Source organism: Peromyscus californicus, unplaced genomic scaffold (assembly GCF_007827085.1).
Source record: "Peromyscus californicus insignis strain IS unplaced genomic scaffold, ASM782708v3 Scaffold_8__1_contigs__length_139910024, whole genome shotgun sequence".
Taxonomy (NCBI): domain Eukaryota; kingdom Metazoa; phylum Chordata; class Mammalia; order Rodentia; family Cricetidae; genus Peromyscus; species Peromyscus californicus.
The window spans coordinates 56,883,970-56,908,271 of record NW_026294606.1 but is presented as its reverse complement, the minus strand read 5'-3'; the positions used below and the strand labels follow the sequence as shown (position 1 = coordinate 56,908,271).

The 24,302-nt window shown below is 38.7% G+C and overlaps 1 protein-coding gene across 1 annotated transcript; it reads left to right on the top strand.

The window, feature by feature from the left end:
• The first annotated feature begins 4,561 nt into the window (after positions 1-4,561).
• LOC128103964 (aldo-keto reductase family 1 member C15) lies at positions 4,562-23,773 on the top strand. Its single transcript, XM_052728668.1, has 9 exons — positions 4,562-4,648; positions 9,330-9,497; positions 11,061-11,177; positions 11,954-12,031; positions 13,477-13,599; positions 15,280-15,389; positions 17,929-18,094; positions 21,232-21,314; positions 23,731-23,773. Exons 1-9 carry the CDS (start codon positions 4,562-4,564, stop codon positions 23,771-23,773), a joined length of 975 nt encoding a protein of 324 aa, XP_052584628.1.
• Positions 23,774-24,302: the final 529 nt, after the last annotated feature.

Below are 24,302 nucleotides of genomic sequence, written 5' to 3'. Positions count from 1 at the left end.
AATCTATTTTAGAACTTTGTTAAAGATTTCTTTATAGTCCTTCATTCCTTCCCCATGTGATGAATTAGACACAGACAGACACACAGGCACAGACAAAGATGAAGAGACAGGGACCGATTGACAGTACAGCCTTCAGACAGGCACAGATTTAAACTCATACAACAGACAGAGAGGAGACTGAAGGACACAGGGACTGCAAAGCAGAGTTCCATTTTGGGTTTGCTCTTGGCTAAATGATACCAAGGAGAAGCGTTTTGATTTCTTTCCTTAATGAGATACCACTGCACTGTAGGTGACTCATAGTCTATTATTGTTTTCAAAACAATCACACAATCAAAATTTTAATCCCATTGGCATCCAACAATTTCTCAGCTTCTGTAAAACTATGATTTTATAAAGTCCTGAATACTGCTGACTCACTCTGACTTTGTGAAAAAGTATTTCGCATGTTTCTCTACAGCTCTCTTTCCCGCTTAGAGTCAGTTCGCTGTCTATTCAATAACAGCATTATCATTTGATAGACTGGTGGGCTGCCATGCTTGTTACTTGACGTGGCTAAAATGCTTGCCTGGACTGCAGGCTTGCCTTCACAGGAATGACATGCTTGGCCATGAGAGTCTCTTGGAGGCTCATGGAAATGGAAGAAATTGACTTTTCTCTAAAGAAAAATCCAGACTTATTTGATTACTCAAGGGAAAGCTGTATCTCTTAATCTGATTTTTAAAATCTATGTTTTAATCATTTTAAGCTTTTGTAAATGTATTTATTGTACGTTTAGAAAACCCATAGTGTATGTTTAGAATACACACGTAGAAACATATACACACAACTTTATATATCTTCACAAAAAAAATCTAAGAACCACAAGTGAGAGAAACACAGAATCCTTGTCTTTCTGAGATTCTTAGCCTAACTTTTTTTTGAGTTTTAATATTTATTAAGTATGGTTTAAATTTTTTTATTAAGAGATTTTCTATTTGTTTTACATATCAATCATGGATTCCCCCGTTCTCCCTCCTCCTACCACTCAGTCTTCCCCTACTAACCCACCCGCCATTCCCACCTCCTCCAAGGTAAGGTCTCCCATATTGAGTCAGTAGAGCCTGGTACATTCAGTTGGGGCAGGTCCAATCCCCTCTTCCTGTACCAAGACTGAGCAAAGTGTCTCAGCATAGGCACTAGGTTCCAAAAAGCTGGCTCATGCACTAAGGACAGGTCCTGGTCTCTTTGCCTGGAGGCCCCCTAAACAGTTCAAGCTAAACAACTGTCTAACTTATTCAGAGGGCCTAGTCCAGTTCCATGCGGGTTCCTCAGCTATTGGATCACAGTTCATGTGTTTCCACTCGTTTGGCTAGTTGTCTCTGTACTTTTTCCAATCATGTTCTCAATATCTCTTGCTCATATGATCCCTTCTCTCATCGATTGGGCTCCTGAAGCTCCGCCTGGGGCTTGGCCATGGATCTCTGCATCTGCTTCCATCAGTACTGGATGAGGGTTCTATCATGACAGTTAGGGTCTTTGGCCATCCGAACACCAGAATAGGTCAACTCAGGCACCCTCTCAACCATTGCCAGTAATCTATAGTGGAGTCATCTTTGTGGATTCCTGGGGACCTCTATAGCACTCTGATTCTTCCTATTCCCATGGTGTCTTCATTTATCGTGGTATCTTTTTCCTTGTTCTTCCATTCTGTTCCTGACCCAGCTAGGACCTCCTGCCCCCCTAAGCTCTCTTTCCCCTGACCTTTGCCCTCCATTACCTCCCCCTCACTCCCAGTTTGCTCATGTAGATCTCATCCATTTCTCCATTGCTGAGCAATTCCTGTGTCTTTCCTAGGGTCCTCTTTACTAGCTAGCCTCCCTGGAGCTCTGAGTTGAAGTCTGGTTATCCTTTGCTTTACATCTAGTATCCACTTATGAGTGAGTATATACCATGTTTGTCTTTCTGAGTCTGTGATATAGAACACATCAAAACAATTATCCACCATGACCAAGTAGGCTTCATCCCAGAGATGCAAGGGTGGTTCAACATATGAAAGTCTGTCAATGTAATACACCATATAAACAAACTCAAAGAAAAAAAAAACACATGATAATTTAATTAGATGCTGAAAAGGCCTTTGACAAAATCCCACACCCCTTCATAATAAAGGTCCTGGAGAGATCAGGAATGCAGGGAACATACCTAAACATAATAAAGGCAATTTACAGTAAGCCAACAGCCAACAACAAAGTAAATGGAGAGAAAAAAGCGATTCCACTAAAATCAGGAACAAGGCAAGGCTGTCTGCTCTTTCCATATTTATTTAATATAGTACTCGAAGTTCTAGCTAGAGCAATAAAACAACAAAAGGAGATCAAGGGGATACAAATTGGAAAGGAAGAAGTCAAACTGTCACTATTTGCAGATAACATGATAGTATACGTAAGTGACCCCAAAAATTTGACCAAGGAACTCCTACAACTGATAAACACCTTCAGTAATGTGGCAGGATACAAGATCAATTAAAAAAAATCAGTAGCCCTCCTATATACAAATGACAAATGGGGTGAGAAAGAAATCAGAGAAACATCACCCTTTACAATAGCCACAAATAATATAAAATACCTTGGGGTAACTCTAACTAAGCAAGCAAAGGACCTATATGACAAGAACTTTAAGTCCCTGAAGAAAGAAATTGAAGAAGATATCAGAAAATGGAAAGATCTCCCATGATCATTGATAGGTAGGATTAAATTCTTATAATGAATTAAAATGAGCTAACCACAAGAACCTTTCAGATAGTAGTAGGAATCACAAAGAAAAACAGTGACAAGGAAGGAACACCTAGAATGAAGGTAAACAGGCTCAGACTTCTCACCATTCAATGGTTTTACAACTTCTGTACAGCTTATGACTAAGCATAATTCTGAATGTTGCTGACTCTCCCTGACTCAGCATCTTCCAGGGACTCAGGCAGAAGCCTCTTTTCCCCTGACCCTTTCCTCTGAGGCTTTGACACAAGATAATGTTTCAGTATGGCAGGTTTCTCCTGGTTACTGAGTGCTTTTGCTGTGGGATCCACTCCTTTCTACCTTTTAGCCATTTATCAGGAATTTCTCAGAGGAAAGCACAGAGTGCTGCTTCTGGTTCCTTGTTTCTTCTGGTTAGTTTTTTTTTCTCATTATAAACTCCAAGTTGAAAGAGAAAAATAGAAGCTTTGTAGGCATCAACTCTACATCCACCACTGTGATGTCTTCTTGTTCATGTAGAAAGAACATCATAATTCACTGTAAGAGAGGAAGCAAATCCTCATTCTATTCGTTGTCAGCATGTCCCTTGACTACTCAGTTTTTCTTTGTGCCTAGGATGAGTCTCTTCTTTTCTTCCTTGGCCATTGCTTCTTTCTGTTCAGGCTATATTAGTGCTTAGCTTTTTCATAGAATGTAACTTTATTTCTGTTTAGTTTAACAGTTGAGCCAAAGAAAAGACAAAGTGTGTACTCTTTAAATTTATATCTGATAAAATTCTGGGATAATACACAATAAAAGGATTAATAAAATCAGGCAAAATTCTGACTCTGCCAAGGGATCGGGATGGACGGTAAATAACTAGATAAATTGTAGTGCTATTGGAAAAGCAGTTGTAGAATTTCAAGCTGAGGAAGTGTGACATAACTGTGATACTGAACAAAGTGCTACTTAGGGTTTTCTGGTTCTAGCTGACTTTCGGGATTAATTTAGAGTATAATTCGCCACCTTGTGTTTTTGAACTGCATTAATAGGTGTGAGAACAATGTAAGGTGACCCAAGAAAGCATGATGAATCTTATCCAATGAGACTGCAGGAGTCGTGAAGAACCTGAGACTCAAGCACAGATGCTGAGCATAGTGAGCAGGTTTCCCAAGTTTGATAGTGACTGAGGTCAGCTGGCTGTTCTGAAAATAGACAACCATTTCAACAAAGGCAACAATCCAGATAGTAACCTGTGCTATCAATCTAGTTTTTCTTGAATAAAATGATTAAAGAAGCTAAATAGAATCTGAATTTTGAATGAAGCCTTAACACAGGGAAAAAGATTATTAGATAACCAAATTAAAGGTGAATATTTCAAAGGAATTTTGTTGTCTGTGTACTTGGGCCGAGAAATCCAGCTTTGAGAAATTCTAGAAAGTACTTTTTTGATAGGATTTATAAAACAAACAGAGAGTGAGGAAGTTAATGAAGGTTCTGCAGCAGAATTCGTGGTTAGAATCTAACACCCTAATGATAGTTTTGCATCTTATAAAGTAAGTCTGGTGTTATTATCAGGTGCAGATTATCACAGGTAGCTTTTCAGCTTAGGAGCTGAAAATGTAATGTCTTCTAATGCATAAACTTTCTGTGTGTGTTTCCTGTAAGACAATCCTGTAGAGATTTGAAAGTATTACCAGAAATCCAGTGGACTCACTCCAGCTTTTCAGAGTTTGTAATCTAGGCCCCGCCTACCTTGACAGAAATAAAGAATGCTGGACCTTTGCCTTTTATTCAGCTCAGGTTAGTAAGGAGGGAAAGGTAAGAGTCAGACTTGGACTGTTGATATCATGGATCTCAAGCATAGTCGTTCAGTGCAGCTGAATGATGGAAACTTGATGCCAGTGCTTGGATTTGGCACGTTTGCTTCGGAAGAAGTAAGTATACCTCTTGGAATGAAAGTGTTAGGTAACAGTTATCCTGGAAGTACTTTCAGAATGCATGAACCTGCTCCTAGTGGATCATTCATTTGGGCTCCCCTTTCACTGTCTACTAGAACAATTACTTCTGTTCATGCTTGAATATCCTTAGTGGTGCTTGGTGAGATGCCAAGATGTTAGCTCTGGAGGTTAATGATTTTGTAGGTAGATTATCTGTCATTATTGTTATTAACATTATTTCCTGACAAATCTCAGTGTTTACTATATATTTTAAGTACTTACATATATGAGTGTAATCAATCCTTGATGTAAGTGTTCTTACTAATTTTTTAAATTCTGATCATCTCAAGTTCAGGCTTCTCCTGCATTCTACTCTTGGTTAGAAATTGCTATGGGCAATGGATACGGGAGAAAATGGCTAACAGTAGGGACATTGGATAGCAGCTTTGCTATGAGTTTTTTTTTTTTTTTTTGAAGAAGATGTGTTTGTTAGAGATTTTCAACTATTTGAACAGGTTTTTAAAATTTCATGCATGTATGCATCATATTTTGATCATATCCACCAGTCATTCCACACATCTAACTCCTTTCAGATACTCTCACATCTCTTTCCCAACTTTATTTCTTCTTTTTGCTTTTTCTCTTTTTTAAATAACTTACTAAGTTAATTAATACTACTATATGCTCTTGAGTATGAGGCCATCCACTAGAACATGGCCAACCTACTTGGGGCCAAAAGCCTGAAGAAAACAGATTCTCTTTTTCCCAGAAGCCATTAGCTGTCAAGAGTAGTTTAGCTGGGGGTGAAGCATTCTCAGCCCATCCTCTGTCCATGCTGCAGCGATGACTGGATTGGATGATATGCAAGTTTTGTGCGGACAACCACGGCTGCTGTCAGCTCATGAATGCAAGCAGCTCTGTCACATCCAGAAGACACTGCTTTACAGTAGTTTTCCATGATCTCTAGTTCTTACAATCTTTCTTCCTTCTCTTCCACGATGTTCCTTGAGCCTCTTGAAGAAAGGGTGTGATATAGAAGTCCCATTTATAGGTGGCACTCCACGGATACCTATTCTCTGGACTTAAATAGTTGTGGGTCCTGGTATTAGTCATTGTCTATGACAAAAAGAAGCTTCTTTGAAGAAGACTGAGAGATGCACTAATCTATGGGCATAAAGATAAGTATTTAGAATGCAAGTCAAACTTTTAAAAAATGTCTATGAGAATCCACAATCATTCCATTCATAGGTTAGTATCGAAGACTTGCAAGATATAAGGAAACAATGAGGATAGGATGACACTTCTTACCAAACACATTATGTACCCACCCAATAGCTCATTGCAGTGAAAGTGTCTAAATCTAGTCACAGATAATAGAAGCTTTGAGGTGGCTTGGGAAATATTGTCTCCAAATGACAGAGATCAATTTACTCAATGTTGTTGGAAGAATGATGAAATATTAATACTGGATAGAACCAGTTTATTTCAGTTATCCTCTGTAATAGATGAAGCATACAATATGTGTTCTATAGCTTTTAACTGACATTTGTTATTATTGTTAAAGATAGAATTGTATCTTAGGGAACACAACAAAAGGATTCTATAGTGCTTTCACTTACAAAAGTAAAGGTAATACACTCTTTGAGAAATAGAAAGGAACAAACAGAAGCTTCCTTCATAATCTAGTAGAAGTTTTTATTCTGAATGTGCTCTTGCTCCACCAATGACCTCCCTGTGGGATCATTGATGAAACAAAAGCCTGCTCAGTTGTGTGCCTTGTGACTTTGTTTGTCTAGCCAAGTTTCCTGGGAGCAACACAAACACAGGATAACAGATTAAATCATGACATTATACACTGATTGAAATTTGAGGAAATTTTGTAAATATTATTATCCTGACTTTGGTCCCCAACAGCAGCTTAGTGAGGTGTGGTCCTTGTCCTGGTAACAGTAGCTGGCCAGGTGAGTAGTTGTCAGCTTTCTGGGTATCTGCCACATATAGATGCTTTCACTGTATTTTTGTTTATTGATAAGGATTTAGCATCTTCCCCTTCAATCTTCCCAATTATGATGCAGACCAAAGGACAGACTCATATAAATTTTTCGCATGTAAAATTAATGGGTCAATTTTTGTCACTAAGGACAAATATTAGAATAAATAAACTAATGTTTAAACTAGAAGGAAATAGTACACATTCTACTGGTCTGGAGTATCATCTATGATGGCTGTACTTTAGGTTTTGAGTGAATGATTTATTAAATATATGCAATAAAAGTAAAAGAATAAATTATGAGGGTCAAATAGAGAGAAGTAGCAGATATACAATAAATTAAATCAGGGGGCTGAAAAACATCCAACAGAAACTAATTGTGATAGCCCATTGAAGTAGCCAGATGGAATTTCCCAGTTAAAAGTCTATTCTGGTCAGAATGAAGTGTCCCCTTGGGTGAGACTTCCAAGTAACTGAACAAATAGCAGCAGATAGAGTTGACATCATCAAATTGGATACTCACAGCATCCAACAAGAACTAACTGTGGAAGTTGAGGCAGTAAGTTGGAGTTCCTTATTTAGCTTTCTCTCTCCATGGATGAACTTCCTATGGGACTCCTCCTCCTCCTCCTCCTCCTCCTCCTCTTCCTCCTCCTCCTCCTCCTCCTATACATGGGATAAACAATAATCACCTCTGCTGGGAATGATTTATATTCTAGCTGTTTTTATGACACATGTTTTCAATACTGTTAGCTGCTTGATATTTTCCTCTCCCTGGTACAAAGCCAGAGGGTCAACCTGACCCAGGTCAGAAAGTTTTGGAGGACAACTGACATAAACATGCTGTGTCTGAAGTTGGTGGAGAGGAAAATCTGTATCCAGAGCTAGCTCCTCATTGAGTTTTAGCAGCCTATGGCAATTTACCACCATAATGTACAATATACATTTATGCATACACCTATTAAAGTAATCCTGGTAAATTATGTAGCTATTAATTGATAATTAACCAATCCAGTGTTCATGATCAAGTTTCTAATTGACATTAAAATCTATCCTGGCAATCATAGGAGTCTACAAAGGCTAAAGATTCACTTCTGTGTGGCTTTCACAACAAAATAGAGATATTTGAAGCATATATGGAGAGCTGTTATGATGATGATGATTAAAACAAGATCTCATGCATTCCAGTTTGGCCTTGGACTCACTATGTAGATAAGGATGACCTTGACCTTCTGATCTTTCTGCCTCTCCATCTCCCAAGTGCTAGAATTATAGGTGTGGGTTACCCCATCCACTTTTCATACTTTCTTGTGTAATGACTGTCTCCTCCACTTCTTCTCAGAAACCCCACGAAAGAAGAAGAGCCAGCAGTTGCCTTTAGCCTACTGGCTATGGGTGAGATAGGACCTCTGTTGGTCTTTTCTGTGTAGAACACACAGATTGCAAGCCCAGTGCCACTTTGAGATCTTTGGCAGCAATTAACTCTGCAGCTCACACATGATTGAGCCTGTATGATAATGAGTATTCAGAGATGGGTAATGCCTGGGGGGCACTCATCAACCTAAGACAGAGCACCTGTGTGGCCTGGGCGGGTGTCTCCATGACGGGTAAGGTGACCTGCTGATGTCCCATGCAACCTAAGTCAGAAGCTCACTTTTTAATAAAAGGGGGACCTGTAGGTCCCTGCCCCCCGTTTTGGGTAACTGTTGCCTTGCTTACGGACCTTGACCTTGATATCCTCCCTATGCTAATTCCCTGCCAGGTTCCACTCTCCTAAATGCTTAAGGGAAGTTCCTTGCCTGTGTATCCTGAATAATGGGCATTAACAGCTTAGATGCAAGATTGTAAAACATCAGTAGCGAACTTCTGCCCTCCGGGGTTCTCCCATTGTGCTGTAAGCCTGTATTGAAGACCTCCTCCCTCCTTCAATAAATGACATTTGGCATTTAAAATTTATATATATATATATATATATATATATATATATATATATATATATATATAATTGAATGAATACTGCGAATGTAATCTATGAATACCACAAATGTGATTAATATCATGAGTGTAATTAATGAATATCATGAGTGTAATTTAAAAAATAAAAATAAAAAAAAGAAGAAGAGCCAGACCTTTTGTTTATGAATAATCTCTAGTGCTCAGAGCCTAACATAGTGTTAGGCAAAAAGAAGTCACTCAGCAAATGCTTACTGTGTGAATGCTGAAAGCAAGGACCCGGAAAACGAAGAGAATAAAAGAATCTTGAGTGAACTGAAGAGCCTATTTGAGTGGAAATTGAGAATGATGGGTAATAGCTAATTTTCAGTTGTCAGCCCACACATACTTATGTGTATGTACAGCTGTCCTGTCTACTGAGTACCTTAGAATTTTTCTCCCAGTATGCAGCTTTCCTGATAGCTAGTTCCTTACAACTGATCTGTATTGAATGAAACTTGCATTTCCATGCTTCATAGGAATCCTACATCACTAATTCATTAGTCAGATTTAGAAGTTAGTGTTTTTGTAGTTTGTATCTCCAGATTGGTTGTACATATATTATCAAGGTTTGTATCATCAAACAAGATCAACCATGGGATTGGCAGCACCTTGGATAAAATACTAGGAAGAAATAAATGGCCTTTTTTTTCTGAGTTGATCAGATCCCCAACTTTTCCTACTCTTGTTTCATAGATTCCAAAAAGCAAGGCTACTGAGGCCACCAAAGTAGCCATTGATGTAGGTTTCCGTCACATAGATGCTGCATACTTCTATCAAAATGAGGAAGAAGTTGGACAGGCCCTCCGGGACAAGATGGCTGATGGAACTGTGAAGAGGGAGGAGTTATTCTATACCACCAAGGTGAGCACTTGTGACCAGAATGGCTACAAACCACTGTCGATTCAGATACATTACTGAGAAGGGAGACACAACCACCCCTTTGGTCTCAGTTTGAATCATGTCTTTATTGCAAAGACACATTATAGAAACATAGAGAACAGGGCCAACAAGATGACTCAGTGGAAAAAGATACAGGCTGCCATGCCTGGCAACCTTTTATCCCTCAATGTACATGGGAGAAGAGAAATGATTCCTGATATCTTACCTCTATATATGTGGTACCTTTGCACATGCATTGGTGGGCACGTGCGCGCGTGCGCGCGCACACACACACACACACACACACACACACACACACACACACACACTTAATAAAAAAAATTAAAAAAGAAAAGGCTTGCTTTGCTCCAAAGTATACTAAATGTGGGAAACAGCTACTCAGTGTCTCTGAATATCAGACACTGCCTGGATATAAAATAAGGAAACAGTTTTGTTGGATAATCTGACCTCTCTGGGCCCTGAGTAACTATTTCTTCAGTAGATTACCAAGTGAGGTTGAAAATGTTCACAAAAGGGAAAATCCTTTTCTCCAATCAGCACTGAATGTACTGAAATTTGCAATGTTTTCTCAGGTGGAAAGGCAGGCTTCCAGTGTGATGTGACCTGAGCTGAGGTCTCTATAGACATCTCCTACTTATGTTTACACTGGTGACAGCTTGTTGTTACACTAGATCTCTTAGAATTGGTTCTGGATTTACTAAGAACAGTCAATCTTTTGTCACCTCTATCTACTGCTATTTGTTTGGTTACTTGGAAGTCTCACCCAAGGGTATTCTTCACTCTGCCCAGAATGGACTTTTAAGTGGGAAATTCCATCTGGCTACCTCAATGGGGCTTTCACAGTTAGTTTCTAGTAGATGTTTTTCAGTCCCCTGATTTAATGTTTTGCTATATCTCTGCTGCTTCTCTCTATTTGTCCCTACTCCCAGTCCATAATTTCTTGGCTCTTTGAGACTACAACATCTAATTCTTGAAACACTTAAATTGTTTGTTTTTTATTTTTTATTTTTTATTTTATTTTTTTTTTTTTTAGGTTTTTAGAGACAGGGTTTCTCTGTGTAGCTTTGCGCCTTTCCTGGAACTCACTCTGTAGCCCAGGCTGGCCTCGAACTCGCAGAGATCCGCCTGCCTCTGCCTCCCGAGTGCTGGGATTAAAGGCGTGCGCCACCACCGCCCGGCTTTCATTCTTTTTTTTATTTTTTTATTTTTTTATTTTTTTTTTTTTGTGTTTTTTTTTTTGTTTGTTTTTTAAATTCTGCCATTTCCCTCACAATGTCATCATTAAAATAAATCTCAGTGTTCTATTGAGGATGTGATCTATAAGGAGCAGCATACATTTGGGGAGCATTATTGGGGAGGATCTGGGAAAAGTTGCATGAGGGGAAATTCATGATTAAAATACATGAAAAAAAATTAAATAAAAAATATAAAACCTTAGCCCCAGATGTTCTTAGTTTAGTTGAGACCATCATAGCAGGTCTTAATCCTTTCACCACAATGTGTAATTTTGTTTGGAAACTGTAGATTTGGAATACCTTCCTTAGACCAGAGTTGGTTCGTCAGTGCTTGGAGAGATCGCTGAAGAAACTTGGGCTGGATTATGTAGATCTCTGCATTGTTCATTTTCCAGTTGCTATGAAGGTCAGTTTTGAATTTTTATGTCCTAGACTGTTATATTATGTCAGGACAATGAAATTTTTCTGGACTCTTTCTGAGAGAGATACATCTATCTGAGAAGAACAGAATGGCTAAATGGTTATGACTTTCCATGACAGCTGAGCAACCCTATGGTCAAAACTTCTTAAAATGCTCATCCCCCATTCTTTATGAGGGTTGAAATTCAAGGACTTCACTGCCTTTTATCAATCAGAGTGCCCCAGATTGTGGAGACTCCCCCTGGAGTCTCTGCCTCCTTAGGGCACATTCTTGCCTATGTTTATATCTCACACTAGGACACAGGATTTGAACTTGGGTAAGGGACATTTGGGCTTGGGCTCCTTTGGGCCTTGTCACTTCATTTTCTTATTATGGTGCATGTTTGTGGATTACATCTGATAGACACATTAACTCAGAATTGAGGCATCATAAAGTGGAGCAAAAGCTCATGTTTAATAATGAAAGTCCTGTCTTTAACACCATTCTGTCATTGGATAAGAAATAAATTCCAATGGAAATTCATAATTGGTGAAATCTAGGGATTTATGGGGAGTCCAGGGGGGAGAAAAGTGGAGGCAATCAAGAGGAAAGGTGTGCACACATGTGCACACACACACACACACACACACACACACACACACACACACACACACGAGTGATTAACACAATCTTCTGAATGTTGAATGAGTAAGCTCATTAGGCACTAGAAATTGACTATTAGAGAAAAATATTTGTTAATTTCTCTTCTCTCTGCATTCTAGCCTGGGGAGGAACTTCTGCCAAAGGATGCCAGTGGAAAAATTATTTTAGAAATAGTGGACATTTGTGATACATGGGAGGTATGTACTGCTGCAGATACCACAAGGCACTGTGTGGCAAAATAGGAACCAATTAATAAAGAATTAGAAGAGATGGGTTTTGTTTCCTTAACTGACAAGCCTAAGATCTATTATAATGCCTAGTCTTATTGTAACTTATTATGCCGAGTTCAGTTGATATCCCTGGGAGGCCTGCTCATTTTTATAGGGTAACAGAGGAGGAGTGGATCTGGGGGAGAGGGAAAGTGGGGAGGAGAAACTGGGAGGAGTGGAGGGTGGGGGAACTATGGTTGGGATATAATATAAGAGAGAAGAATAAACAACAACATCAACAAACCTTTCTCTGTATTTCTATAATCTCATCTATTGGGTAAGAGTTGAGAGGGATGAACTGTAGATGTAACCAACCTTCTTATTAAATAAGAAACACAGAACCAATGCAAAGAAGAAAGCCAAGAGGTCGGAGCTAAGAGCTAAAACCTTACCCTTCGTCCTGCAGTTGTCCTACCTCTCCGAACCAGAGCTACCCCTGTGTTAAAGTCTTTATATAGAGTTCCTGTTCTGCCTTCTCATTGGTTGTAAACCCAACCACATGACTACCTCGTCACGGCCTGTCTGTATAGGCCTCCAGGTTTTCCATGATTGGTATTGAGATTAAAGGCATGTGTATCCAATAATGGCTGTATCCCTGAACACACAGAGACTTACCCAGCTCTGCCTACCAAGTGCTGGGATTACAAGCGTACGCCACCACTGCCCTGCTTTCCTATGGCTTGCTAATAGCTCTGACCCCTGGGCAACTTTATTTATTAACAATGAACTTTAATTTTTAATTTCAACTGTGATTTGGGGTAGACATTTCTTTGTCTCATAGATCCAATCAACGATATAAGCCTTAAAAAGGGGATCAGCAGAAAGAAACTTATGAAGGGTTACAACACTATTCCAGGACAGATAAACACACCTTTAAGAAGTGTAACCTGTCTTAGCCCAGGGCAAGATATAACTGAGAATGAAGTCTGACATCATATATTCTATCTCATATATAGTTTTTCAACATTATAGGAAAAATGTAACAGTGCATTTTTAACCAGCACAAGATCTGAGAATTCTTTGTCTTTGACTATGAGGCCATTTATTAAAGAACCATTGTGTGCCTGGCATCAAAACAGATGCCACGAAAAAGGGTGGAGAAGATAATGGGAGACTTATGTGTATTTGTTGTTCTCAAGGTGCATGTAATTTAATGAGCAGACAAATATGTATTCACATAGGTAAGTGCATTAGGCAAGACTGTATTCAAGTGACAGCACTGTTTTGAAATTATAACTGAAATTGTTATGTAAGTAAATGAAATCATTATGTAAATAAATGAAATTATTGTGTAAGTGTTCAAATAAGTCCCAGGAGAAACTCCAAAGGACAGAGTACAATAAGGATTAATCATATATTTTCTTTCTCTCCAGGCACTGGAGAAGTGTAAAGACTTAGGGTTAACCAAGTCCATAGGGGTGTCCAATTTCAACCACAAACAGCTGGAATTGATTCTGGGCAAACCAGGGCTCAAATACAAGCCCACTTGCAATCAGGTGAGCTCTTAGTTCACCTTGGCTGGCCTTTCCCTTCTGTTCCTCACAAACTTCTTCCTTACTTGATACTTCCCAAATTTCCGTTTTGAAGCAGCTGTTTAGGATATAGCTGTTTTCACCAAGGTAGGAAATATCAGTGATGGTTCAGGTTGACTAGAATGGGAAGAACAAGACAGGGGAAAGGCAGTTGGAATGACTAAAATCACTGCTCTTCTTAGAAGGAATACCACTGCTCAGTCACACTCACAGCATGTGCTGTACTTAAAATCATCTAAAATCTTAAAACAAACAAACAAACAAACAAACAAATAAATGGACTGAAGTGAGGCACAGCAAGACTGTATTGCTGCTGTGTTGTTCTGGCGGGACTCTCGACAATTTGTGGTGGTTTTGTCCCTAAATTCAGATTGAAAATATTTTTTTAATAACTTTCAAAAACTTTTAACTTTTGCAGCTACAAAAGGCACCAAGAATTGTGTGATGACAAATTCCTTCACCCACACCCATCAACACTCTCAAGCAATGATTTCTTCCTGAACAAATTTGTTAGATACACACTATTTTGAAGTATTTTGAGGCAGGTATTATGTAATTTTAGCCTATATTTTAAAAATGCATGGTTTAAAAAAATAGCATTGCTAGAACACTGTTAAAACACCCACACTTTTAGCAATGGTTGGTATAACTAAATATTTTGAGTGTTAAAATATGATCATGTCTTTTTATTTCCTTGGTACTTGGTATTGAACCAGAGTCCTCACACGCAGTAGGCAAGTGCTCTAATACTGAGTTATATCCTGTATTCTTTAACAGATTATTTTGGGGTAGGATCTCTCTGAATACTCTGGTTGACCTTGAAATTTTAATCTTCCTGCCTTAGCCTCCCAAGTAGCCAAGTGTCTGTCACTATGCCCAGCTGTGTTCAAAGCAGGGAGGGGAAAAAGTCTACATATTGCAGCTGGGTGGTATGTCTATTAAATTTTTTATTACGTCAATAGGTTCTCTCTCTTGTATTCATGTCCCCTTTCCATTCTTACTTTTGTCTTCCCCCTTTCCCTGTTCTTTGTTTCCACTCTCACTCTCTTTCTCCTTTGACTTATTTACGAAAGAAATTAAGCATTTTTAAGCATGTTAAAGTTCCCCACATAATAGGGGAAATTAGTAATTGATCACCATGGTAGTTTGGTAGGCTGCTTTTGGGTTTCTTATATGTTGAGGATCAGAGCAAAGGACTTGATAACAGAAGATCAAAGTCATGTGAATCCCTGAATGTTAAAAGGCATGGCATTTCCTCATCCAGTGTGTCCACTCTCCCTTTTCATTCTCATCTCGTTTGTTCCCCTGAACTCTCCTTTCACAAGTCTTTGACTTCTTCCTTCTCTAGAGGGCAAACAGTCTTAGGCTTAGCTTGTAGTCTTCTCCCCTACGGTTATACTCAGTCATCGCTCTAATGGGCTTTAGCTTCATTCTATAGAACTGACAGAGACCGCAAGTTGGAAATGGGAGATTTTAATCTTAAAATGCTAACAAAAGGACAGAAAAAAAAGTATTTCAGGGAAAAAGTACTTATTTGAAGCATATTGTACTTAAGTCAATGTAGAAGTGGCCTTGAGGTTTTAAAACCTGCATGACATTGTTGGCTCATATGTTCTGGTTCCATTTTGTTTTGGAAATTTACAGGTAGAATGTCACCCGTATCTCAACCAGAGCAAACTCCTGGAGTTCTGCAAGTCCAAAGACATTGTTCTGGTTGCCTACAGTGCCCTGGGATCCCACAGAGACTCAAACTGGTAATGAGACTATTGGACTTAATTTCCTTATGTCAATAATTCCAGGCTCATAAGTGATCTTTTCTTCTTGCTTTATCTGTTTGTTTCCAACACTAATAAGTAGAGCTCTAAAGGGGATTTTAGGGCACAGTTTCCAGAGATTAGACTGCATATATCCTAGCCATGCCATTTTGACAAGTGGGTAGAAGGTAAAACCCACATTCATATCATTTCTAGAAACTTTCTTTTTTTTTTTTTTTTTCAAGACAGGGTTTCTCTGTGTAGCTTTGCGCCTTTCCTGGAACTCACTTGGTAGTCCAGGCTGGCCTCAAACTCACAGAGATCCTCCTGGCTCTGCCTCCCGAGTGCTGGGATTAAAAGCGTGCGCCACCACCGCCCGGCTAGAAACTTTCTTATTTCTACAACATTTATTATTTAATTTAGGAGGTGCTTAGAACCATCTTCTCTCATATCAGATAATTTTATGCAGAAATCAAAAAGAGAGAATTCCCAAGAGAAAATACAACTGTCTTTCCAAGTGGTGATATTGACTTGCAGGGTATCCAACATGTCATTAGAGATTTTTCAAAGGATACGTGTAGCTGAAGTCAAGGGCATATAGTTGTATGTACACTGATAAGTTAAAAAATCCGTAGGCTTAGGAAAATAGTACTGCTTTTACATTTATCAGTGAATTCTGAGTTCTGTTTGTAGATGCAGAGGCAGTGGGTTTGTATATGCCTGTGCTGGTGGATTTTTTTTTTTTTTTTTTTTTTGTCAGCTTGACACAGCCTAGACTTATCTGGTAAGAGGGAATCATAACTGAAAAAAAAAAAAACAACAAAAGGCTCCATAAGATTGGCCTATTGGCAAGTCTGTGGCATTGTCTTTATTAATAGTTGATGTGTGAGGGCCCAGCCCACTGTGGGTAACACCACCATTGTGGTCCTGAATTGTATAAGAGAACAAGTTGAGCAAAGCAGTAGCAACATTCCTCCATGACCTCTGCTTCAGTTCCTGCTATGCATTCCTTTGATGATGGACTGTGATGTGGAAGTGTAAGATGAGGTAAGTCCTCTCCTCCCCAGGTTTCTTTTGGTCATGATGCCTTATCATAGCAATAGAAACCATAACTAAGGTGAAGCATAGGAAAGAAGACATTTTGATGGCTGTCAAAGACATTGTCTCTTGTCCTGTGCTTTTAATAGAGTGTAACGTTTAATGTGGAAACTCGATTTTCTAAAGTAAAACAAAATAAAACAGAAGTTAATAAATATTCACAATAAACAACTTTTTATATGTCTTTTGAAGTTCTTATTCCTTCTGAGACAGTTTTTCATCACTTTTAAGACAGTTTTTATACTGTTCTTTTGCTCTAGAGAAGTTTTGCCTATTCTATAGGAATCTTGTGCTTTGGGTGAGGGGCATAGATTGAAATAGGATCATGCTATGTTGTGTTCAAACTCATGGATCAGGACCTCTTGCTTCAATTTTCCGAGCGCTACAGCACAGACTTATGCTCCCATTCCTATCTGGAATTCACATATCTGTGCTTTGGTGGCCAGTGTGATCACAATTACCTGTAGTTCATTAATTTTATAGCATTTTCCATGACTCCTTCCTCCCTCCCTCCCTCCCTCCTTCCCTTTCTCTCTCTCTCTCTCTCTCTCTCTCTCTCTCTCTCTCTCTCTCTCTCTCTCTCTCTCTCTCTCCTTTCCTTCCCATACTTTTAGTTATCAATTAATGGAAGCTTGAAATTATCAAAGGAAAAATTTGAGAAATAAGAAATTCTTTATTTTAAATTGCATATTATTCTAAGTAACTTGATGAAATGACATGCTACCAAGGGTAAGAAATATCCTTTTTTAATGTATTCTCACCAAATCTACTCCATTATGCTACTCACTTGTTAGTTGTCTGGTTTATCAGGACAACCATCATAGCATGGCAGGACTTGCATTCAAGTCACCCTTATCTCACTTAATAAAGGCTCAAAAGCATGAGAATAGTGATGTTTGCAATTTGGATAGGGCAAAGAGAAACACTTACTTCATATGAAAATGGGAAAGTTCTCAGCTTAATAAAAGAGAAAATTTATATACAGAGGTGTCTAAGATCCATGGTAAGAATGAATCTTCTATCCCTGAAATTGTCAAGAAGGAAAAGGAAGTTCTTGCTAGCTTTGTTATACCACCAAACATAAGATTCACTTACTGAAGTCGGAAAAGGTATCATTTCATATATATGTATGTATAATGCACATAGAGATCAGTGCTATAAGACCCCCTGAGGATAAAAGGGAGTATCTGTATTTCTGAAATATTCCATTGCATGGACACATGTCCTACACAGTGTTTATCTTCTTATCTCTCAATGGGTAACTTAGTTGCTTACAATTGCTACAATAAAAAATAAATCTCCATCATTACTCACAAAATTCTGCTTTAACTATACTGTATTGTGCTTACTTCTTTTAATGGTCTGGGAATATGGGTGAGGTGGCAGCATACTACAGATTCGTCATCTGTGTGTGTGTGTTTTGTCTATTTTTTTTCCCCAGGGTCAACAGTGATAGCCCATACCTCCTGGAGGAACCTGTCTTAAAGACCATCGCCAGGAAACACAACCGATCTCCAGGCCAGGTTGCCCTGCGCTACCAGCTACAGAGGGGTGTGGTGGTTTTGGCAAAGAGCTTCAACGAGAAGAGAATCAAAGAGAACTTCCAGGTAAATGTCCAATAGCACTACTCCAGAATGAGACCTGGGGGGCAATTCCCTGAAAGTCGAGAACATGCTATTTATTCACTCCCAGGCATTGCCCCTGTGTGCTGCAGACAGCAGCTTGAAAGGGCAGCAGAGAAAGCACTGGGTAAAAAGGCTGGGTTTCCTCCACACTAGACTTTGTCTTTTACGAGTTCTTTAACAAGATGTATTTCGGCTCTATTACTTCAGTGGGTTGTTGGAGTCCTTTCAGATGCAAGAGAACTTTATTTTACATTCTTTGCTTTACAAATCCCTATTTGTATTAAGGATAACAATTTGAATTAAGATTAAATCCAAATAGGACTGCTTGTTGAAATATTCCAATACATTTTTTTTTTAACTTCCGTAGTACCAGGCATGGCTCTGTGTGAGTTTTTCATTAACTTACAATTATTTAGTTATATGCTGGTTTACTTTCTGAAGTATGGGATATTATATATGGCCATTTCTCCTTTTGTCATTGGAGTTTCTCTTGGCAGAAAAGGCGCTAGATGAATTTATAGACTGACCCTATAAAGAAATCAATGATTAAAGTTAGTCCTTAAATGCTTTCTCATATAGACACTAGCTAGTTTCTCATATCAATCAGTGGGTTTTCATTTGTTTTGTCTAGAATCTCATAAGGTTAAAAAAATTACCCTTTAATTTAGTTTCTGTGTGTATTTGTGTTTGAGGGCACACTCACCAGCACACAGTAGGTGGCCAGAGGATAACTTATAGGAGTTGTTCCTCTCCTTCTACTATGTGGATCTCAGGGTGGAACAAGGTGTCAGTAAGCACCATTACCTGCCGCTGGTTTCAATGAGAAATGTACCCCATAGACTCAAATATTTGAGTAGTTTTAAGATGACAGCTAAAAATTTTATCATGAATATATTTATAAAAGGTAACATTAGCAACATTTTATTAAAAATATTGGAGCTGTTGGTTAACTTTATTCTTATGAATGAATTTGATACATGATTATACGTTTTATTGATAATAATTTTATTTTAAAATACAACAGCGTGCTAACAGATGGCTCCATGGCAGCCGTATTTCTTAAAGAGTATATTTTTAAGATGAACTCCTGATAGATAGAGGCACAGACAGTGTCTTGGTTTCTTTTCCTATTGTTGTGATAGAATATCCTGACAAAAACAACTCTAGGAAGAAAGAGTTTATTCTGAATCATACTTCAAGGGTACAGTCTCCATCACAGGGAAATTATTGTTGGTAAGCTGGCCGCCCCTTGGGGACCCTCCCTGTGTCCTGACATAAAGTCCCCTTTAAAAGGAAAATTCATCCTCTTTCCTCCCTCTCTCCTTTCTATTCCCAGGAAGTGTTTCTCTCTCTCTCTCTCTCTCTCTCTCTCTCTCTCTCTCTCTCTCTCTCTCTCTCTCTCTCTCCTTTCTCTTTCCCTCCATTCCCTCTCCCCTCCCCTCCAAATAAACTTCCATGGGGATGCTGTGCCTGGAGTGTGAGTAACTTTCCACTGCTACTGTGTCTGCATGGCATGTCTCCCTCACCCACCAGGGCACCTTGGCCCAACCGGCCAAGGCCTCCTGCATGCTGTATCATAACAATTCTAGTGGCAGAAGCCTGAGGGAGCTAGTTACTGGTTACATTGTAGCTATAGTCAAAAAATAGAGGGTTGAATGCTTGAATGCATGCTCAGCTCTTCTCTTTGTGCAGTCCAAGATTTCCTACTCAGGGAATGATCCTACCCACAATTAATATGGGTTTTCTCATGTCAATTAACATAATCAATATAACCCTACACAGGCATGCCCTATGATCCATCTCACTGATGATTCTAGATTCTGTCGAGTTGACAGTTAATATTAACCATCACAGATATCTTTAATAGACAAATGATTAGATAGATATATTTAATTTTCATATAAATACATATATGTAAATTATATATAAATATCAGAAAGTTCTATGTAAAACAATAAATAAATATTTAAGAAAAAAACAAAAAACAAACAAACAAAAGGGAAAAAATCAGAAAGCTTAAGGCATTCTTGGCTATAGAGCAAGCTTGAGGTCAGTTTGGGCTACATGAGAGTCTGTCTCCAATTAACAAAATCATCTATGATATGTAGTAGGTAAGTAGACAGATAGATGGGACCCTGAGGGTTTTTTTTAATGTGTGTGTATATGGTGTATGTGTTGTTGTGTATGTCCTGTACTGGGTACTCCTCTCTTTACTCCCTGCCTTATTGTCTTGAGACAGGCTCTCATTGAATATGAGAATAGGCTGACAGCCTGCAAGCCCCAACAGTCTTGCTGTCTCTTCCACTCTATAGTACTGAGGTTATAGGCACAGTTATGACTTGCTTTTTTGTATGGGGGCCAAGATTTGAACTCAGGTCCCAATGCTCATACAGCAAATGATCTTACCTACTAAGCTCTGTCTGCATACTACAATCTTGAATTTTTGATGACCTTTTTTCCTGATGAGGTAATGGACAGCATATTTTACCAAAGCTCTCTGTGCTTTTCTATTAAAGCACTTTCCATTGGGAACTCCATATTATCAAATACAAAAAAAGATGGTTTTGAGTAAGAGAGACTGATGCAGACAGGAGAAATCATTTAATATAGGATCCATTTTCTCAGTGATCAATCAGAAAGGTTCTTTTGATAAAAAAGAATTGACATAGATAATGTTTGAGAACATGTGATGACCAAGTGTATTGTTAACAATTGATCAGGGGATGATTTTTCTTCGACTCAATCAAGTCTTGGAGAGGAGTTAGACTATGCTCTAGGATTGGGTGGGTTCTAGTCAAAGCTGGATCAAACTCCATGATGGCAAAGGAAGAAAAGTTCAGCTAATTTTGGTGAGGCTAAATCTAGTATTTCATCTAGATTTGAAAATTAAATTGGGAGTTCTTTTTTTCCTGTCTTACTTAAGATTAGGGATTGATGAGTCTTTCTTTTGTGATATGGATCAAAGTGGGAAAGGAATGGGAAAGGAGGGGGCTGCAATGCTCACCCAAATGTTCTGAGACCCTTGTTGCTATCCCCCATATATTCCCAGGTGGGAGGCCACTTCAATGGCTTGTTTATTATTTTATTTTATTTTATTTTGTGACTGTCTTCCTTTCTAGGTGTTTGACTTTGAATTGACCCCAGAGGACATGAAAATGATTGATGGCCTCAATAAAAATTTTCGATATGCTAAAATGTCATTGTAAGTACATCCTCTAGACTGCTTTATAGGTTGTTTGCTTTCTGTAACATGCAGACGAGCCATGAAGATGTTCTGTAGGATCCAGGGAATGACCAATGTAGCTAAACTTTTGCTTTTGAGTCAGTGAGTTTATTACACACACACACACACACACACACACACACACACACACACACACACACACATATATATATAGCAAGTCAAAGTAAAATAAGTAGCAATAGGTAGAAAGATAGATTGCAAACACGATTAAATTGTGCACTCAAAATATCCAGAAATTGATTGAGAGAGCACCTTTAAAACAACCAGGCTGAGTTCTCAGGTCCTGAGCAGAGCACAGGGTCTACTCAGGTGAGGCTTCTAGGTAAAAGGACACATAACAGCAGAAAAGTAACATTGTTAAATTGGATGCTTACAAACATCAAGCAAAAACCAACTGGGGAAGTTGAGGCAGTCAGCTTTACTTCTTAATCTTGAGCAGAAAAGAATGACCCCTAGGGTGAGGATTCCAACTAGAACAAATAGCAGAAGACAGAGATAACATTATCAAAATGGGTGCTTATAACAACCAGCAGAAACCTGGGAATATGGAAGTCCACTAGTTAGGAGGAATTAAGTCCAATTCAAGATTCAACAGAACCGGGGGACTCTAGGCTCTGCTGCTCAAGAGGGCCTTCACTGGCATTCTGTGAAGCTTTCTCTATTCTGGATAGCTCAGAGTTCAAAGGAGGGAGAGAGAAACAATGGAAAACATTCAGACTATTTCTTATCACTAGCCGTGCTCAGGAGGCAAAAGATGTCTTGGCTGCATGGGGTTGTTTGAATACTGTCCTTGAGCATACTAAGTTGCACAGCTGAGTAAGGGAGGGGCCATATCTTACCCTTGACATTTTTTGGCAGGTAGAGACATTCTCCTCATGGGAGTAAACAAAGTGCTCTGGGAACAAAGTTCACAGAAGGACAGTATATGAAAGTCTGTTATATGTAGGTCACAGAGGAAGATGAGGCAGTTCCCACGGCTGAACGTCTGGCTTCTTTGTCCCACAGGAGGCACTTTCATATTATGGAAACCTCTCCCTGTTCTCAAAAGCAAATTTTCACACTTGGGTTATTTTACTGCTTTCTTCTTTCCCTCTCAGAGATTTTTGGGGCCTTGGAGGTTATGTTGAGACAAAAATACTTTGGGTCTTAAATGAGGGAAGTGACTACTCTGCTTCCAGAGCCAGTTTTTCAGTGAGCTTAAACAACACATGATAGTTTTTCAATATAGTGTCATTACAGAAGATGTACCTGATTTTCAGAATATGTTTGCAACAAATGCATCCCTATAGACCTTAGAAGAGAGAGATTTCTTTTTAAGTTCATGACATGTAGTGAGACTCAGGATCAACCTCATTTCAAAACTGGCCAAGCTGGGGCTACAGTTTAGTTGGTACAGTGCTTCCCAAGCACCACATAAAAACGGGCATGACAGCCTATAGCATTATTCTCAACCCCTGGGAGATGGAAACAGGAGGATCAGAAGTTTAAGGTCATCCTCTATTGCACAGTGAGTTCAAGTTAAACACAGGTGGACCTTGTTTCCTAAAAAAGATCAAAGTTGTGTCACTGTGAACTGATGTTAAAAAATGCCCGGTGACCTTCAGCCAAAATAAATGTCATTAGGGTTCACCTGCCCATTTGACACAGAGGCAGATTATCTCATGATATATTAAGAGGCCCATGAAAATGCTTTCTCATTAATGTGTATTAAAATCAAAAGAACTAAAAGAGAATTCAATAATAATGGATATACATTAATGCATCAAGCCTATTCTAACTTTGTACTAAAGCAGGGTAACATGTACTTTAAATAATCTTTGTGGAAGATGGACTCTCAAAGAAGATATGAATAAGTCCTAGGGAAAACATAATTCTCTTTCAGCTTCCTTCTTTCTGTGTCCATTGACATTTGCCCTGAGCCAATTCTTTTCCAAGCTACATCTATTGTTCCCAAACATTTATCTATTCCTCAACTTTTGTTTTCCCATCACATGCCGATTTCTTTAGTTACATGGTCTTACTAACTTGAAATATAGGAAATCATGAAATGGGGCTCAGTAGATACAGAAGCTTATTATGCAAGCTCAGCAACTTGAGTTCAATCCCCAGAAGGTGGAAGGAGAGAACTGACTCTGCAGAGCCATCCTTTGACCTCCACATGTATGTTTTGGCACACACACATAATAACAATAAGATTTTAAGAAGAAAATAATGAAACCAGTTGATCCACAACTTTAGTTGCTGATGTGTTCCATTGCATTTAGCAAGGCAGGGTCCACTGAAATTTGTCTGGGTCCTCAAATGATGACTCTCCTCATTTTGTCTATCGGAAGTGTGACTTGTGAGCAAACAAGTGTTTCTTCTTCTCTTTCAGTGCGGTGGATCACCCTTACTATCCATATTTGGAAGAATATTGAGCATGAGCTGTTAAACATGACAGAGCTTTTCCTCCCTCCAGATAACGTGTATCTGTATTTGGTGGAGTGGTGGAGAAGCAGTATTCCTGCCTCCAGGTGCTTGTCTACTGTCACAAAACTATGAATCATAAGAGAGGACATTTGTTTGTCCTGATGATTAAAAATAACACACAAGTTGGAGAATTTGTAAAGTAAAAGGAAATATTTGATGTAGCTTCCTTGATTTTTGTGCAATCTCATGTCTACATTTTTATTTACAAAATTAAAATCATTTTCAACACATGGATCATATAATTTTAAAATGTATTTTGTTCAAGTTATTGAACATTATTCAAGAATTTTGGAGCACTTTTCTGATTGTAAAGAAATGGGTCTTATTAACTTATTTAGTTTCCTAGTTATTAAAGCAGATTTGGGTAATTTTACTTGTTGGCAGTGGCATGCACTCTTTTTTCTTTCTAGTAAAACTTTTTTGAATATATTTTTTCCTGAAGCATTGTTTTATAATAAATTAGGGAAAAATTAGGCT

Excerpts from the sequence above, each read along its gene's own strand:
- LOC128103964 (XM_052728668.1), top strand. The coding sequence starts at position 4,562 with ATGGATCTCAAGCATAGTCGTTCAGTGCAGCTGAATGATGGAAACTTG. Across the intron at positions 4,649-9,329 it reads GCACGTTTGCTTCGGAAGAA|ATTCCAAAAAGCAAGGCTAC; the intron begins GTAAGTATACCT and ends CTTGTTTCATAG. Across the intron at positions 11,178-11,953 it reads ATTTTCCAGTTGCTATGAAG|CCTGGGGAGGAACTTCTGCC; the intron begins GTCAGTTTTGAA and ends TCTGCATTCTAG.